The 18,448-nt window shown below is 48.3% G+C and overlaps 2 protein-coding genes across 10 annotated transcripts in view; one reads left to right on the top strand and one right to left on the bottom strand.

Annotated features, from left to right (window-relative positions):
- Positions 1–56: 56 nt before the first annotated feature.
- Positions 57–10,145, top strand: Prkag3 (protein kinase AMP-activated non-catalytic subunit gamma 3). 5 transcript variants are annotated; one of them, XM_031367997.1, is made up of 14 exons: positions 57–242; positions 568–607; positions 1,074–1,226; positions 1,528–1,934; positions 3,134–3,215; positions 3,338–3,396; positions 3,498–3,543; positions 3,723–3,777; positions 4,254–4,380; positions 4,474–4,639; positions 7,627–7,664; positions 7,809–7,955; positions 8,406–8,536; positions 9,066–10,145. In XM_031367997.1, the coding sequence occupies exons 1-14, from the start codon at positions 210–212 to the stop codon at positions 9,082–9,084; spliced, it is 1,503 nt and encodes a 500-aa protein (XP_031223857.1). In that variant the 5' UTR covers positions 57–209; the 3' UTR covers positions 9,085–10,145. The 5 variants fall into 5 exon arrangements, with proteins under 5 accessions (XP_031223857.1, XP_031223856.1, XP_031223859.1 ...); XM_031367996.1 differs by having other exon boundaries at positions 1,047–1,226; XM_031367999.1 differs by lacking the exon at positions 9,066–10,145 and having other exon boundaries at positions 8,296–8,505.
- A 1,089-nt stretch (positions 10,146–11,234) lies between these two features.
- The window catches only part of LOC116088582 (sterol 26-hydroxylase, mitochondrial), a 30,784-nt gene continuing 23,570 nt past the window's right edge, over positions 11,235–18,448 (bottom strand). For 4 of the 5 annotated variants that reach the window (XM_031367990.1, XM_031367993.1, XM_031367992.1 and 1 more), the window contains exons 2-9: positions 17,656–17,846; positions 13,679–13,878; positions 13,346–13,543; positions 13,061–13,233; positions 12,286–12,452; positions 12,007–12,088; positions 11,714–11,926; positions 11,235–11,589 (exon numbers count right to left, since the gene is read on the bottom strand). In XM_031367990.1, coding sequence (XP_031223850.1) covers positions 11,473–11,589; positions 11,714–11,926; positions 12,007–12,088; positions 12,286–12,452; positions 13,061–13,233; positions 13,346–13,543; positions 13,679–13,878; positions 17,656–17,846 — 1,341 coding nt within the window. In that variant the 3' untranslated portion in view covers positions 11,235–11,472. Of the gene's footprint in view, positions 11,590–11,713; positions 11,927–12,006; positions 12,089–12,285; positions 12,453–13,060; positions 13,234–13,345; positions 13,544–13,678; positions 13,879–17,655; positions 17,899–18,448 lie in introns of all 5 variants that reach the window. The other variant, XM_031367995.1, reaches the window with a different exon arrangement.

Raw genomic sequence — 18,448 nt, 5'->3', positions numbered from 1 at the left:
CTCAGTTTGAAGATGAGAGTTCCGCCTCCGCAGCGCCCCCAAGCTGCGGTGCGGCGGGGAACAGCTGCGGGTTGAGCGCTCCCTCCCAAGACCTGACAATCAGAGAGAACCTGATCCCCGAGGGCCCACCGCCAGGGACTGGCCCAGAATAGTGCCATCCTGCCGCCGCCTGCCTGACGCGTACTTGCTAAAGGACTGGAGCTGGCCGCATGGAGCCCGAGCTGGAGCACTCACTGCCTGGGGTACCGGGGTCCCAGGGGGCCGGTGCTAGGCAGAGAAGGACAGCAAGCGCGTGGCCGTGTGTGTGTGTGTGTGTGTGTGTGTGTGTGTGTGTGTGTGTGTGTCCCGCGTGCTTGCTGTGCACTGCACTCTGAGTGTGTGAACTGGTCGGTGCTGTGTATGTCCGTACCTTGCGTGAACGTGCTTGTGAGGTTCCAGGTGTACCAGGGGTGTGCAAGTTGTACATATCTGTATACATGTGGTGTTTGGGGTGGGGTGTTTTTAAAGGGAGCAACCCAGGGACTTGAAAACAGAAAGAATTTTCACTTCAGACATTCTCTCCCAAAGACCCTGACCTGGAGCCACAGTGGGAGTCCAGAGAGTCAAGGTGGGTGGAGTGTTGTTCCCTGTAGGGACAGCCCCTTCTCTTCAGCTCCCTTCTCCCTCCTCTTTTTGACTCCCAATTCTTAACCCCTAGCTTGGCTTTTGTCAGGAGAAATTCTTCCCCACCCCCAGCCTTCTCCCTCTTCTTTTCCCCATTGTGTGTCCCCCACTTCCTCTTTCCTTTGCTGAAGATCTGAGCCCCACTGCTTAACTTTATCACTTTCCAGCTGTGTGATTTGTGGCAAACTGCTTAACCTCTCGGAGTTTCTGGTCCCTCGATGCTAAATGGGAATGCAATTCTTATTTACAATATATGCCTGGGAAGATTCCTATGAAGAGAAAACAAATATATATATATATTTCAAGAGGGGAGGGGCTTTGAAAGCTTCCAAGAGCCTTAGTAATGACATGGGACTTGGTTTTGTTGTATCATTCCCTACTAGTCAAAGAGGTTCCTTTCCTCCTGCCAGAGATGGACTTCTTAGAACAAGGAGAAAACTCATGGCCGTCACCAGCTGTGGCCACCAGCTCAGAAAGAACCTGTGCCATACGGGGAGTCAAGGCTTCCAGATGGACGAGACAGGAGGCCATAGAGGAAGCAGAGCCACCAGGTTTGGGAGAAGGTGAGGTCAAGGTCAGTTAAGGTGACAGGGTCAGCAAGAATTCCAGAGCAGAGCTTGACCTCAGGCCTCTCCATCACATGGACTTAAACCTAGTGTCACCTTGTGGCCTCTGTCTCCTTAAATGAGAGGCAATAACATTGCTGATGACCCAGGGACCCAGTGCATGGAACAGAGCTGCTGTCAGCTAGGACTCTGAGACTCTACAATATCCCAGTGCCCCGATGCTGCCAAACACTGAAAGCACAGAATGCATGCTTTGGAAGATGAAGTTACTGTCCTCCCTGCCTTCTTCCCCCAACAGGTGCCCAGTCCAGACCAGCTGCTGAGTCCACCAGGCAGGAGGCCACATTCCCAAAGGCCACACCCTTGGCTCAAGCTGTTCCCTTGGCTGAAGTGGAGACCTCCCCCACAGGGTGGGACCCGTTCTTGCCCGACTGTGCAGCCTCAGCAGTGGGCTCCAGCGCAGGTGACCTGGAGCTGACCATAGAGTTCCCAGGCCCAGAGGCTTGGGACTGTGAGCTCGAAGGCCCGGGGGAGGGCAGGCCTCGGCCTTGCCCATCCCCACAGGCCCCGCTTCTCAGCCTGGGTTGGGATGACGAGCTTCAGAAGCCGGGAGCCCAGGTCTACATGCACTTCATGCAGGAACACACCTGTTATGATGCTATGGCCACCAGCTCCAAACTGGTCGTCTTTGACACCACGCTGGAGGTAAGACCCTGGCTTGACCACATGGCTCAGCCTCCTGCCTCTGGAGCTACCCATCCACACTCTCCTGGATGGCTTGCCAAGTTGTAGTGTCTGAGAGTCCCTTTCTAGGACTCCTTTTTAGCACCATACACACAGAAGGGAGAGAGAGCATGCTCTGTGAGGATCCCCTAACTGCCATCACAGCTCTGTTGCCTTGAACCTGCTAAACTTGGGGTTGGCCACTCTATTCCTATCATCTCTAAAATGAGGATCAGGAGCTGGCTCCCCTTGTTTCAAAGGAGTCTTATGGCAATCCAGGACAAAGTATGAATACTCTGTTAGCCCCATAAAACATTGCAGAGGTGCTGAGGACCCAGATGAGGGTATTAGCTATGGTAACCACTCTTAGGCTAGGCTAGACTGATTCCGTCTTTAGTACTATTACAGCAAAGCAGATGACATTCAAGGCATGATGCATACATGCTCAAGGCCTGGTACATGTGTCATCCACAGAACAATCTGGCTCTGATGTTTTACAAAGAAATATATTATTGTAATAGCTTTGCTTAAATCTTGATGTGTGTCAAAGAGTTGGATACGGTGGTACACATCTGTAATACCAGCACTGAGGGGTCTGAGGCAGGAGGATCTCGAGTTCCAGGCCAACCTCTAAACCAAGCAACAACATACATGCATACATGCATACACACACACACACACACACACACACACACAAATAAAAGCAAAACAGAAAGTAAAGGCAGAAGAGAAGAGGAAAGAGTTAGGGTAAGGGGAGAAGAGATGGGAAGGAAGGAAAGAAAAGATAAAAACCAAGTACAGCCAGCACATATGGGCTGTGTTGCTTAGGATACAGATCAAAATAAGTCAGTCTCAAATTTAGCGAGGAAAACTGCTGTAGCTATGCAAACATTGTGTGAATAAGTATTACCTCTAGTAGTTAGATAAGCAAAACTATACCACATCTGTATGCACATGACCTTGTGGAAACACGGCTATGTCTAATATTGGGCCCTCAGTGCCTCTGGGCACAAGCAGCCATATTTTCATAGCAAATGTGCTCTTGTCATTGGAAAGAGGCAGACTCATATGGAGAAGAGGCCGGGAGAAAATCCCATAGGAGGAGCCTGGTGGGGACAGCAAGAGGGGAGGGTGGACTGTCAGTCCTCACCCCTTCCCTTTCTTTCTTTCCTGCCCCTCAGATAAAGAAGGCTTTCTTTGCCATGGTGGCCAACGGTGTAAGGGCAGCCCCTCTTTGGGACAGCAAGAAGCAGAGCTTTGTGGGTGAGGAGAGGTGGTTGGGCCGCATCTGGTGCAGGGATGCTGACAGAGTGGGGTCATCAATGAGCCTTGCACTTAGGCCTAACCTTCCTCTCCCCCACGTTTGTCACCTATCAATCCTGCAGGCATGCTCACCATCACCGACTTCATCCTGGTGCTGCACCGGTACTACAGATCCCCCCTGGTGAGTTCTGGGGTGACTGGTGGGCTGGGGTAAGGGCATCTTCAGGAGGCCTGATAGTCCAGGGCTCACGTCTGACCCCAAAGTCCCACCAATGCTTTTAGGTCCAGATCTACGAGATTGAAGAACATAAGATTGAGACCTGGAGGGGTAAGTTGGAGAAGACTGCGAGGGTTCAAGCTGGGGCCCAAGGCCTGAGACAGAAGGTGGGATTTCCTCCAGGGCACAAGGCAATTGGGAAGCCTCAAGTGCCTGCAGGAGGGGAAGCAGTCAGGAGGCAGCATGAGGCCCCTGGGAACTCCTGTGGCCTGACTCAGGTTTTTCTGCAGAGATCTACCTACAAGGCTGCTTCAAGCCTCTAGTCTCCATTTCTCCCAATGACAGGTAAACACCCTCTCTGTTCACTTGAGCCTACTCTTTCTCTCTCTCTCTTTCTCTCTCTCTCCCCCCCCTTCTCAAAGATTTTTGTTGTGGTATTTGCTACTGCTGTGGTGTGTGTGTATGTGTGTGTATGTGTGTGTGTGTGTGTGTGTGTGTGTGTGTGTGTGTGTGTGTGGTGTGTCTCAGTGCACTTGTGGAGAAGAGAGCATGTTCTGCAGAAATTTCTTCTCTTCTTCCACCAACAGGGCTGCAGGGATTGAGCCCAGGTCGACAGGCTTGGCAACAAGGGCTTTTAGGTGCTGAGCCATGCTCTCTGAGACTCTTGAATCATTGCCCTTGTGCTATCTCTCTCAGTCCTGCATTCATTCATTCCTTCGGGATAACAGAGGGATGAGGGAGCCTTGGTTCCCTATTAGGGGGCCTCAGATGGAGGGTCTCTACCATGTTGCTTCTAGTCTTACTGCTTTCATTCCCTAAAGTCTGTTTGAAGCTGTCTACGCCCTCATCAAGAACCGAATTCACCGCCTGCCGGTCCTGGACCCGGTCTCCGGCACTGTGCTCTACATACTCACTCATAAGCGGCTCCTCAAGTTCCTGCATATATTTGTGAGCCTGGGATGGTGGGAGCAAAGGGAGAGCCACGGGAGATGCTCTAGATCAAGTGTCTGATGAGATCACCACTGTGTCCCATCCCAACAGGGTGCCCTGTTGCCCAGGCCCTCCTTCCTCTGCCGCACTATCCAAGACTTGGGCATCGGCACATTCCGAGATTTGGCTGTAGTTTTGGAAACAGCTCCTATCCTGACTGCGCTAGACATCTTTGTGGACCGACGTGTGTCTGCACTCCCTGTGGTCAATGAATCTGGTAGTACCCCCAGGGCGAAAGGCTCTAGCTACGGTGGGCACGGGAGGGCCTGGCTGGGAGCATGTGGGCAGAGTGTTGGGCCAGAATCTTTGGGTCGCCAGCTGTAGGGTCCAAGATGGAGTGGGAATAGAAGTCTCTACAGACTTTGAACTTTGGACTAATTGTTTAACCTTTTTGAGGCCCAGGTTCCCAAACCGTGAAAGGCAATTTTCTTTTCTTGCCAGGGGTGTTGTTTTGAGACACAGTCTCATCCTGTTGCATAGAAGATTGCTGAGTAGCCCACACTGGCCTCAAATCCACAGCAGTTCTGCCTCCACCTCCTAATGCTGAATTGTGGGAATGCCCCAGAATGCCCCACGGGTGGAGGGAACTGTCCTTCTGCCTTTGAAGGAGGATTGGTAACGTTGTTTCTGATAAGATGGTCAGAGGAAACAGCAGATCCTAAATGGACCATGGATCCTGCGCACCCAGCCAGACTTCAATGTCCTGTTTTAGAATGGGTCAGATAGACAGCAAGAGCATTTCTTTAGTTAGACTATGGCCACAAGGTGTTTCAAAGTTGGGGCTTGGGAAATGGTTTACTCTAAGCATAAAGACCAGAGTCTGGATTCCTCAGCACTCAAAAAAGTGGAGGTGACAGGTAGTCTCAGGGCTCAGGAAGTGGCAGCAGAGGATCCCTGAGACAATAAGCTGACTAGCTAGACTAGCTGAATCTTGGAATACCAGGTTCAGTGAGAGATCTTCCCTGAATAAATAAAGTGGAAAGCAATAAAGGAAGACATCAACCCCTCAGCTTCCATACATGCACAAGCTTGCACACTCACGCACATGCGTGTGCACACACACACACACACGCGCGACAGCATACCACCATACACATACACACATGCAAGAGCATACACACACATGTGACAGCACACACATATGCAGAAGTACACACACATGTGACAACATATACACACACATGCAGGAGCACACATATGATAACACATACATACACATGCAGGAGCACACACACATGTGACAACACATACACACACATGCAGGAGCACACACACATATGACAACACATACACACACATGCAGGAGCACACACTCATATGACAACACACCCATGTACACATATGCAAGAGCACACACAAACAACACACAGACACTACACACTGCATATAAAGAGGTATGTAGCCCACATATAACTCTTTAGTTATATTCAATAGAAAGAAGCTGTATATTATGAAGGATGTCTTCAGACACACCAGAAGAGGGTGTCAGATCCCATTACAGATGGTTGTGAGCCACCATGTGGTTGCTGGGAATTGAACTCAGGATCTCTGGAAGAGCAGTCGGTGATCTTAACCACTGACCCATCTCTCCAACCCCAAGGACTTTTAACTTATACTTAAATATGAAAAATTTCAAAGCTAATACAATGCTAGAGAACAACATATTCTCAGCTCATCCGAGTAGCTTACAAACATTGGATCATATCACTCCTAGACACTTAAGTTTATACCTCTTACAGTGAGCACATTTTATACTCCCAACACATCTGTGAATAACTGGGCAGGTGAGATGCTCAGCCAGTAAAGGCATTTACCAATCAAGACTGAGTTCAATGCCCAGAATATACATTAAGATGGAAGGAGAGATGCAGCTCCTGAAACTTGTCCTCCTCTGGCCTCCATACACAATAGTAATAAATAGAATGCAAAGTTTTTTATTACACCTATCTACCTCCCTATCTATCTGGGTGCCTCCGTGCCATTATACATACAAGGCGGTCGGGGGACAGCTCTCAAGACTCTGTCCTCTCCCTCCACTGTGTGAGTTCCAGGGATCAAATTCAGGCTGTCAGGACTGGCAACAAGTGCTTTTACCAACTAAGCCATCTCACCATCCCTTAAAGTAATTTTTAAAAGAGAGAGGTTATTTTTAAAACTATGAATAATTTACAGTGACCTAATTTCCAGTCCTTATTCTCATTTCCCATGTCTCACTTGTCCCTGAAGTCTATTTAAATTGAAGACTGTTCTCTTTCTACTCGTGTTCATAGCACACATCAGTTGAAAAATCTGAACCAGTTTTCCTCCTATATTCCACCTGCAGCCAAGCCAGGAGACCTGCATTCAATTCCTGGGACTCACATAGCGGAAGGAGAGAACTGACCTGAAGATTGTCCCTTGACTTCCACACATGTGTCCTGTGGCACTGAAGCACACAGGCACACACATACACACACATACACACACACACACACACACACACACACTAACTAAACATAATTTAAAATTATTTTTAGGGTTGGAGAGATAGCTCAGCTGTTAAGAGCACTGACTGCTCTTCCGAAGGTCCTGAGTTCAAATCCCAGCAACCACATGGTGGCTCACAACCATCCATAAAGAGATCTGATGCCCTCTTCTGGTGTGTCTGAAGACAGCTACTTACATATAATAATAAATAAATCTTTTAAAAATTAGTTTTAAAAATTCTAGGCTGGAGAGATGGTTAAGAACACTGGTTGGTGCTCTTTCGGAGGACCTGGGTTCAATTCCCAGACACACATAGCAACACACAACTACCTGTAAGTTCCAGGTGATCCAACACCCTCCGTTCACACAGATGTACATGCAGGAAAAACACCAATGCACACAAACTATAATAAGTTTTTGTTTTTTTTTTTTTTAAATCCTATCTCCAGATGTGTTCATTTGCCAAGGCTGTGCCTTGTTCTGTTCCTGTTTCCTGTGAACCCAGGAACTGAACCTAAAGGTCTAATGTCTGTACTCTGTGAGGCTGAGATATTTCACAGGCAATGCCTGCTCTCAAGGAGGCCTGAAGTCAGGCATCTTAATGATGCTAAACCTATCTGACGCCCCAAGACAAAAGCCAGCAGAGGAACTATCCAGATGCTAATTTCACAAGACCTTTTCATTTCCTCTGGTATGATGTGTGCTCCTTCCTGTCTTTCTCCTCCATCCCCACTGCAGGTCAGGTCGTGGGCCTCTACTCCCGCTTTGATGTCATTGTAAGTGTGGGGTGGGGACACTTACAGAGGGATGCTGCAGGGAGGTTGCAGGATGGGGACCAATGGGACTACCCTTCGCAAGTGCAATCTCCAGGTTGCAGTCTGAGTGAGGAGGCTGACCCATGACTCTACTCCCTGCTCCAGCACCTGGCAGCCCAGCAAACCTACAACCACCTAGACATGAGTGTGGGAGAAGCTCTGAGGCAGAGGACACTGTGTCTGGAGGGAGTTCTCTCTTGCCAGCCCCACGAGAGCCTAGGTGAAGTCATTGACAGGATCGCACGGGAACAGGTACCTTGCACCCCGCTGGGCATGCCCTCAACATGGATGGCCTAATTCTTTTTTGCATAGCTCTTCCCCCCCGCCCCCCCGCCTGTATCCTGGGCACTAGGCCTGCCTTCCCTTTCATGACCAACGTTTGGCATCTGCGTTGGTAGGTGTCTGGTCCTGTTCATAGGGCCCTCATGCCAAGATCCACAGCCAGCTGAGTGGTCAGAGCCATGGCCAGCTGTTCCTGGGAGATGACCTTTTCTCCTTGAGCTGTGTTAAGCTGTCTCTGCTTCTTGGGACTGACCCTATTAGCTGCAGTAACTGAAGGCTCTGCCCCTCCCTGAACCCTGTGGACCCACAGGTGCATAGGCTGGTGTTGGTGGATGAGACCCAGCATCTTCTGGGTGTGGTCTCCCTCTCTGACATACTTCAAGCGCTAGTACTCAGCCCTGCTGGCATCGATGCCCTCAGTGCCTGAGACCTGAGTCTTCACACCCAAGCCATCTTCTTCACCTGAAAACCAATGAAAGGATCTTGGAACTTGAAGGGGAACTGGCCTTCATCTTCTCTCACCCCCATCTGCTGGCTCTGCTCTGGTACAGGTAGGCTTCGCCATGAGCTATCGGGCTAGTCCTCAGCTTCCTGAGCTCCTGGATCTCAAGTCAAGGTGCCTTAAAGATGGCAGTGGTGCCAGTCACAACTGCGCATGCCCAGTTATTAACTGTCAGCATAAGGTATTGCAGACCACTGCTTAGTCCCGTTTCTAGCTGAGGTCATGGAAGTCCTGCTAGAAGGGCTGGTTGGAGGCAGGACATCCATTTGCCTCCTCTCCATTCACTTCATTCACTGCCCACTTGCTGGGAATCTCTTGAGAATAAAGCAAGCTAACAAACTTACGTTGAATACATTTCCATCATCATCATCATGGGCTAACACAGGAGGCAGTTGTCAACCTACTGCTCATCTCTGAGTTTGTCAGATTGCAGACTGTCCTGGCACTGTGCTTGGTTGTGTGGCCATTGCCAAAGCATGGAGCAGACATTCCATCCAGTTGGCAGTAGATGGTGAGATCCCTTGTGGGAAGGCACCCCCTCTTCCTGGTTTGGTCACTGTTTCCTCTTTTTCTCATAGGCTCTCCAGTCTTCCCTAATTGTCCTTGTTACACCTATACTCTCTCAGAAGCCTTTGGGCTTGCCCGGTGCACCTTGATGATGAAAGAACAACAGAGTCAAGCCTGCAAATCCCTGAACCAGCAACCCTGCAATCAGTCTTGGATCATCTGCGTGCCCTGTCCCTGCTTACTCCTTTCCCTGCTCCTGGATCAGGGCTGAACTCAGTAGGGCAGTGAGCCTGCAGCCTATGGATTTAGATGGGGGTCTGTAATGCTTAGTTTCTGGACCATGTACAATCATGTTCCCAGTTCCTGGGAGCCCTGGCTGTTTTCTCCCTGTGGGAGCCACCGTTGCATCACCACCATCTGCCAGCTTACTCTCCTGGCCCTTCCAAGAAGCTTGAGGTCAACATTGAACAGCCCTTGATTCTAGAGCTGTCTGCTGGAGTGGGTGTTCCTGACACTGTGGTACGGGCGGGGAGGGGGGCGCAGGGAGGCCCCTTAGCTCTCACCAATGGGGATTGTTCCATCCCCTTGGTCTCTTCCCACCAGACAGAGGATCTTGTATTCAGATCCTTAAGAATGAACAATCAAAAGAAAGAAAAAAAAAGAAACAAAAGAGCAAGCCCCAAATGTGGATGCTATAGGCTTGCTCAACTGCTGCAGTCATTGAGATGAACTTGTGCCAGACTCTTTATGTCTCCTGAATTCAAAGACTTGAAGGAAAATCTGCAATTGACAAACGCTGCAAGTGGCCTTTCTTTTGTGCATAGAATGTTATTCTGCCAACATTTTTTAATCTTTGATTTGTAACAAAATGATAAAGAGAGTGCTTATTAATTAATTACTCACATAGGAGGTTAAACCCAGTCTACAAATGGGAGTCTGTAGGAAACATCACTGATCCTGTAACACTGGATGTAATTTCTACCATGACCCCAGTTCACCAGGTAGAAAGAAATTAATCTCAGTCAATTCTGGGTCTCTTCATCTGCTTTTACCCTCCCCTGTGATGATGACATGGGCCCTCAGACCCAGTGGTTCAATGCAGAAAGAGTGGATTCATATTTTTACTGTCTTTTAAATTTCCTTTTCATCCATTTGTCTTATTGTGTGTGCTTGCAAGCATAAGTGTGCCACACTGGAGTGTGATTGTGGGGTTAGTATGTAGCGTCTCACAGTACAGATCAGTGGACGACCTCAGTCGTGGGTCCTCCCCTTCTACCTTGTTTGAGACAGGGTTTCTATGTTGTGTTGATGCTGTTAAGCAGCCTCTGTGCTTCTGGGGATCGCCTGTGTATACTGTCCATCTCTTGGGACTGGAGTACCGGGAGTCTAGACTCTGCCATTCCCACCTTGTTGAGCTTTACATAAGTTCTGAAAACTTGAACCGGGGTCTTCAAATTTTTGTGACATGTGTTTTACAAACCACTGAGCCACCTCCCAGCTTGCTTGCTTTTCTGTCTTTCTTTTCTTTCTCCTCCTCTTCTTCCTCTTCCTCATCTTCCTCTTCCTCCTCCTCTTTCTCCTCCCCCTCCTCCTCCTCCTCTTCCTCCTCCTCATCCTTTGAGAGAGCGTTTTACCACATATCTCTGACTGGCCTACAACTCAACTACACAGGCCAGGCTGGCATCAAACTCACAGAGATCCACCTGCTTCTGTCTTCCAGTTGGTGTGGGATTCAAGTCATGTACCACCATGGCCAGCTAGGTAGCTGTGTTATGAGCACTTTTATTTCTGAGCAAGTGGAATCTTCACAGTATTGACTGTACTTACTAGCCATGCCTGAACTATAGTTTACTAGTTTACTGCCTGAACTGTAGACTGTGAACACTGACCAACAATCCCCAATCCCCAGGCATATTACACAGACACCCCACTCTGTTGCCCTGGGCTCAACCAGCTCTCTTGCTTCAGCCTCCAGGGTAGCTGGGGCTATAGGCATTTATTGTGGTGCCTAGTTGGTAACTTTTACCATCTACGGCTGTAATGGTTCTGTCACAGCACCCTTTTTGGGTGTCCATAATAGGTCTGCCATTGAGGTCTAGGGAAGCACGGGTCTCTCTCAGGCTCCAAGAAGTGGGTTCAGCAGGGTCACCCACTATGAGTCTAAAGTGCGAAAAGATATTCCTCACGAAAAGAGAGTCAGATGCTGGGTGATCGAATAGAACAATAAAGACCCCCCCAACTCGAATTTTAAATTTTATTTTAAATCATACTCAAGGGCTGTCATGTGATTGTGAGGTGCTCTACTGTCTTAAGTGGGTGCTGCTCAGTAGAGACTGTGCCAGAAATTTGGTGTCTATGGGAAGGGCACAGAGTTCCCCTGCTGAATCTGGCATCGTAACATGTGACATGAGACTGTCCAAGAACTTCTGTGCCAGGGCTTCTGGACAAGCTCCATGGAGGCAGGAGCCCAGCTCAGTACTACTGTCTCTGCCGAAAGCACAGGCTCACCTTCTTGTTGGGGACCAGGACGATGCGGGACATAGACTTCAGTTCTCCCATCCCAGGAGCCAGGACCACCTCGTACTTTTGTATCAGCTGACAGGGAGAGAGGGAAGAACCACTGGACTCTTGATCTCCAATTCCTATTCCCTGCCTCTCCTCTCCCCAAAGCCCTCCATCTTACCTGACCCACACAACCCTCTGCACAACCCCTGCTTACCCTTGACAGTATCAGTTGCATCTCCAGTTCTGCAATCCTGCGGCCCAGACAGGACCGAACCCCATAGCCGAAGGGCACAGAGCCGAATGGGTGTTGGATCCCAGAGTTATCAGTCTCTCTCTTCCTCAGCCATCGGTGAGGCTGGAAGCTCTCCGGCTCAGGAAAGACACTGGGATCCCGGGACACCACGTAGTGGCATAACACAAACTGTGTCTACAGAGGGAGAATGGTGGTGTAACCAGCAGCCAAGGCTGCAGGCGTTCCTGGGCACCCAGGTACTCTAGCTCACTCACATTCTTGGGGAAGAGGAAGCCATTAATTTCAGTTTCCTTTTCTGTGATGATCCGGGAGTTTGTGGGAACCACAGGGTAGAGGCTGCAGAGGAAAAAAAGTCTACACTCTGCTTCCAGATTGGGTGAAGGGGAGTCCTGCTCATCCTTGACTTTCTGGTGCCGGACTTTCTTCCCATAGCACTCTTGCCCCTAACCTCCAGCCTCTGGCAGTCCCCACTTTCCATTCCTGTCTGTTTATAACCCCCATATATACTCTATGCGCATGGGATCATATCCTACCGCAGGGTCTCCTTAATCACAGCTTTTAGCAGGGGCATATGAGCAAAGTCCTTGTGCTGGGGCACCTTCCTGAAGGGCACCACACCAGTCACTTCCTTGTGCAAGGCCTCCTGGATCTCTGGGCTCTTTGAAAGGTGATACAGGGCCCATGTCAGTGTATTGGATGTCTAGGAAATAGAATGGGAGATGAAAATGAAGTAAGGCGAAGATTTCTCAGGAAGAGGCTAGCTATGTGTTGGGATGGTCTGGGAGTGGATGAGGATACAATATACAAGAAAGCTGGCTAGCCACTGGGATGACAGGAAAAAAGAAACCAGGCTTCCTGGGAACCTCTATAGTAAACATGAACCTAGAGGTGGGGTAAGGACCCATGTGGAGGAAGAATGCATTTCAACCACAGAGGGGACCACGAAAAGGAGCATGCCACGGAAATGCTGGAAACGGGTCCCCTGGGTGCAGGAGGAGTGTGTGGACAAGTTTTCAATTCTCCCCGGTGTCAGAGAGAGAGAAAGAGAGAGACAGACAGAGACAGAGAGACAGAGACTGAGAGAGCCCCAGGGTTGATGGAACCCTCTTAACAAAAGGGCCAGCTCTGTTTGCCTCAACTGATTGACAGAAGAAGCCAGGTCAGGATCAGGGAGGAGAGAGGAGAGGGAGGTCTTGGGAACAGTACAGGATAAAATCAGGCAGTCCCTGGTCTCCTTGTCAGCCTTTCTTTTGTTTGTTTGTTTACATTCCAAACACTACTCCCCCTTTCAGTCCCTTGCAGATGTACCGTGTCCACCCCAGCCAAGAGCAGCTCAGGAAAGGTGGCAATGGTCTCCTGAGGACTGAGCAATTCATTGCTCAGCAGGAAGTGCAGGTAGCCAGACACCCGGATTTCCTCTGGCCCAGCCACCAGTAGCTGGGCTTTTAGCTCCTGGACTTTTTGGTCAATCAGCTTCTTCCCTACATGGAAAACAGAGAAGAGTGTGTTTAAATCACCCTACGAGTAGGTACTGGGAAGGTAGTCAGAAGAGAGGCTAGCTTCCTTCCCTGGCCCCAGATTAAGACACCTCACCAAAGGAGAAAATGTTATCCCAGCCATTCAGGTATCGCTTCCAAAAGGGCAGCAGAGGACGCGTCCATTTGGGAAGGAAAGTGATATAGACTGAGTTCTGGAACATGAGCCCAACAGATCTGATGAAGTTGGCAGTATCCTCAGGAATGGAGCGCTCCAGGCAGCCAATCCTTTTCTCAAACAGGATATAACAGATGGCTGTCAAGTATAGAGGCTGTCAGAGCAGGTAGAGCCAGAGGACTGAGAATCCAGGGTCCTCATTAAAACCCATTCCTCCTACCCCCAACACCACCCCACCTTACCCACCACGCCCCGATCTCCCAACAAGGCTACCTTCCAAGGCAAAATGGTAGAGAAGATGAGCCATGTCTGGCACCTGATCCCCTGATGCACTCTCTGCCTGCACCTGGTCCAGCCGGGTGAGAAAGTCACTGATCACCTCGTTTAAGGCATCTGTGTAGAGTGCAGCCTCCTCAGGCTTTTGCAGCCTCTGCCTCAAAACCTGACGCAGATGGTACCACTCCTGTCCTTGTCTGTGGAGCGCCGAGAATGGGGCAAGAAAGCATGGGATTCAATTAATTGGCATTTCCCTTCCACCCACCAGGTCCCCAGAGAGTGGAGGGAATCTCAAAACCCCTGAGATTTACAATGAGGCAACCACCAAGTATCATTGATGATCTAAGAATGATAAAACCGCCAAGCATGGCTGCATACACCTATGAATCCCAGCATTTGGAAGATGGAGGCAGGAGGATCAGGAGTTGGAGAGAACCCTTTACTACAAAGTGTTTTTGATTGCTGACAAGACTTCATGAGACCTTGCCTGTGGTGAGTGGATTCAGGAATTAAGGCCAGGTGGTGGTGATGGCGCGCGCCTCTAATTCCAGCAGTTACGAGGCAGAGGCAGGCAGATCTCTAAGTTCTAGGTAAGCCTAGTCTATAGAGTGAGTTCCAGGACAGCCAGGGCTATACAGAGAAACTTTGTCTCAGGGGGTAAAAAAGGAAAAAACAAAAAAAGGAAGCAAGAATGAACCACAAGACCTCAGCACTGTATAAATGGGTAAAAAAGTGGCCTTCTAGAATCAGGTCACCTAGAATCAAGGCATTGGTCTAGCCAAGGCTGATGGGTATGCCCATCCTGGATTCTTTATGTCAGCTGAGCCATCATAAGTTTGAGACCAACCCGGGCTACAGAATTAAGATCCTGTCTTAAAAGAAAAATAAACCAACAAAAATCATCGGTTTACAGATGACTGACCAAGTGACCCCAAAAAGGTGGCTTGACACCCATGGGCTTGGGCTTTGCCTCTGTACGTGAGGCGTGATCCAAAGCCTTTATAAGCGGGTTGTTCAGATGAGTGCTGGGCACACGGTGATATCGACTAGAAGTATCTTTGAATTATGTAACTCTGGAATCTTCTGAATGTGAAATGCTAAGAGCTGCATCCAGGCCCTCTTTGAGAAGGTTGAAGAAAAAAAAATAGGGTCAAGTTAGGATTCCTCTGTTGCTAAGGTTACAGGCATTCTTCTTGGTTCAATGGGTCAAGGGGACAGGAGACCCACAAAACTGAAGCTCCAAGCCTTTGTACCATAGCCATGCCGTAGATGCTTAGATGTCTCTTCTTGTTAGCGGGGATGCTCAAATAAGTTAGGGGACATGCTCCAAGGTCATGTTTAAGGACAGTCCTACACTCAGCTAACCCCCAAGCCTGGGGACCATTCACTAAGCAAGCTAGATCAAATCCATCTTCTTAAAGCTAGCCTGCAGAGCAACAAAAACAGATGCTCTGTGCTATGCAAAAGCCCAGTGCTATGAGGAAGAGAGGAAATCCCCACAGCTGGGTGTGTTTACACACTTCTGTGTAAAGTGAGAAGGAGCCTCAGTTAACAGCACTGATGGCTTAAAGAAGGACTGAGGGGACACTTAGCCATTCCTTGCTGAAATTTTATTTTATACTGATTTCAGTTAGTCAGGTGTAGTGCTACATACTTGTAATCCCAACACGAGAGGCTGAGGCAGGAGAATCGAGATGTCTGAGGTCAGTCTTGGCTGAATACTGAGTTTAAAACTAGCCTGAACTACATGAGATCTTGTCTCCAAACAAATAAGCAAACAGACAAACAAGCAATAAAGCCCACAATATTATTATCAAAAATTTTAAAACAATTAAGTTTTTAAAAGACCAAAAGAAAAGGAGGAGGGGGGTGAAGGGGTGGCTCAGAGATTAAGTACACTGAGGGTGAGTTCCCAGCACCCACATAGTGGCTCACAACCATCTGTAACTCCAGTTTTTGGGGACCTACCAACCTCTCCAAGCATTGCAGTAACTCGAGGGACATGAAGACAAAACACCCATACACATAGCAACTTTGTTAAATCTTACAGAAAAAAAAAAATAAAGAGAAGAAACTTTAAAATTTGAAATAAACCCTAACCCTTCCTCCAAGGAATTTTGTTTGTGTCTGAGGAATGCTGTCACAAAGATAAACTAAAAGGTTTGGTGAAAAGAAATGACAATTGAAATGGACCCATCGACCCATCGGGTTGTTAAATGCTTTTTCAAGAAGCTAAACATGCAGACCATTAATGACAGCCCAGTCAGAAACTATCCCTGGGGATAGGGGGGAGCTGCTGTGTAAAATTAGGTGCTGAAGACAGGCTAAAACAATGCAGAAAAAAGAAGTAGCATAGTTTTGCAAAATTGCATTTATTGGTTGATTTATTTGGTATTTGTTTGTTTGAGAAAGGGTCTTATGTAGCCCAAGCTGCCCTTGAATTCATGATCCTCCTGCCTCCACTTCCTGAGTACTGAGATTGAAGGCATGTGTTACCACACCTCATACAAAGTACTTTTAAGTGTATACCAGTGATACACATAGAAAATTGACTTCAGAGTAAGAGACATCACTAACACCCCTCCTCCCAAAGGTCCCGCATTGGGTTCAGCTGAGTTGTCAACTCAGATCCAGGTGGCCTCTCTCTAGCCCACAGGATTAGGGAGATTAAAGAGGTCTTAAACAGCATTTCTCTAGTTTCAGAACTGGAAACAAAGGTCCTAAGAATTATTATCTTTGTTATGAAACTATCCACCTGTGAAGGAAACAAGAAACAAAAAAGGAAACCTGAGCGACTGAGTCTATGAACAGAGACAGCGACAGCGAAGCTATGACAAGGTCATTTTCTTCCCACAACATTCTTGGGTCCCAGAATCGGGGAGATCTACTTCATCATCAGCTAGGTGTGTCAACCCTGACACGGGAGGTAAAACCTCCCTTGGTTTTTACAGTGGTTTCTTCAGCTATAAACTGGGGGTAATAATACTATCTACTCAAGGACAAAATGAAATCACAGCTGTACAGAGACAAGCCAGGTACCTGGCATTGTCAAAACACATAGTTATAATCAATGTGGCAGCCGTTCTAAAGTGGAATGGGAAAAGCCACATAACTGCGTTTGGAGTTCTACTGACACAGCTAAGAGATATCTGAACGTAGCCAGTTAAAGCTTTTGGCCCTGGGAATTTGCTTATCACCAATCATTCCACCACCTCCTTCAGGGAGCTTCTAAGTAAATAGCACTCCACCCTTCAAATGACACTGGCAGGATAATCTTACCCTTTCAAAGCACAACTGAAATCTGTATCTATCTACATGCATGTGTAGAGCATCCAAGGAGCTTATGGCCAATGACTATGTGTAATACAGTACACTAAGACATATTTGATGAAAGTAAATAGAACCTTCCCAACTGAGTGAGAATGACACGTTCTCAATGACAAATTGAAGTATTCTAAACCACAAAGGCAGAAAGACAGGTGGGAAGCCAGGCCTAGGGATTCAGGCCTGTAATCTCAAAATACTCAGGGCAATTTAGTGATAGAGACCCTGCTCCAACACTTAAAAAAAAAAAAAAAATCACAAGAAGGGCTGGGAATGTAGTTCAGTGGTTGAGTGGTTGAGTGCCTAGCAGGTATGGGGCCTCAGGTTTTATCCCTGCTGCCACAAACCAATCTGAAAAGGCCTTGTAGTTACTTCAGTCCCAACACCCTATATTAGAGATCTGAAACACACACACACACACACAAAATGAGAAAAAGGAAACCAATTACTTGTCCAAAATGACACAGTGTGTTGGCAGAAGAAGAGGTGGTGGCTCGTCCCTGGGTTTCAGTCCACCTCAATGTTTTCTAGACAAGTAGCAGGCTTGAGGAGGTCCCGCTCCACCCTGTATTTGAGTGGCTGCCTGCACCTCCACTCTTTCCACCTGGTCCTTTGTGGCCGTGCTCCCACCCCTTTAAGCCCCAGCTCACGTGGTGAAGATCCCGTAGGCGAGGCCCTTGTGGTCTCGGTGCTCCTTCCACTGCTCCATGTAGTCTCTTATGGGGTACTTGCCCTCTTGTCTCATCACTTTCTCCAAGAGCGGGGCACTAGCCAGATTCACATTGGTGCGAGCCCCAAAGGAGGTTATCCACATTGGACCATACTTGGTCTTGTTCAGCGCCTGTGGGTGTTAACCAAAGTGGAATAACTGGGGTCCAGCTGAGATGGCATTTCTGGAAGGAAAGATGGGGTGGGAGAGGGTCTGATGGCCACACCAGAACCAATGGGCAGTACAAAAGGTACAGTGGTGGCCAGCAGTTCTATAGACAAAGACAGAACAAATGGCCTTACAATGAGCGAGACTACTGAGACCAATGTTACCTGTAAGGGGTGGGAGGGCCTGAGGCCTGGGGAGGAATATGGATATATGGGAAACTGGAGTTATGGACTGTTGCAGGTTAGATCCAGATATTTGTTTTAAGGAATCTGAGCCCTTTAGTAGGCCTAAGTAAGCACATATCTACTGCAGCAAAAACGTATAATGACATATTGTGTATGAAAATGCTATAATAAAACCCATCACTTTGCACACCAACTTAGACTATAATAAAAAAATAAAATAAATGGGGCCAGTGAAATGGCTCAGTGGGTGAGGTGCTTGCTGTCAAGCTATGACCTGAACCCACATGGTAGGAGAGAACCAATTCCTGCGAGTTGTCCTCTGACCTACACACACACACACACACACACACACACACACACAAATAAATAAATGTAATAAAA

The sequence above is a fragment of the Mastomys coucha genome, unplaced genomic scaffold (genome assembly GCF_008632895.1).
Source record: "Mastomys coucha isolate ucsf_1 unplaced genomic scaffold, UCSF_Mcou_1 pScaffold14, whole genome shotgun sequence".
NCBI classification, from domain to species: Eukaryota; Metazoa; Chordata; class Mammalia; order Rodentia; family Muridae; genus Mastomys; species Mastomys coucha.
Note: the sequence above shows the minus strand (reverse complement) of the source record. Positions and strands in the feature narration are given on the sequence as shown.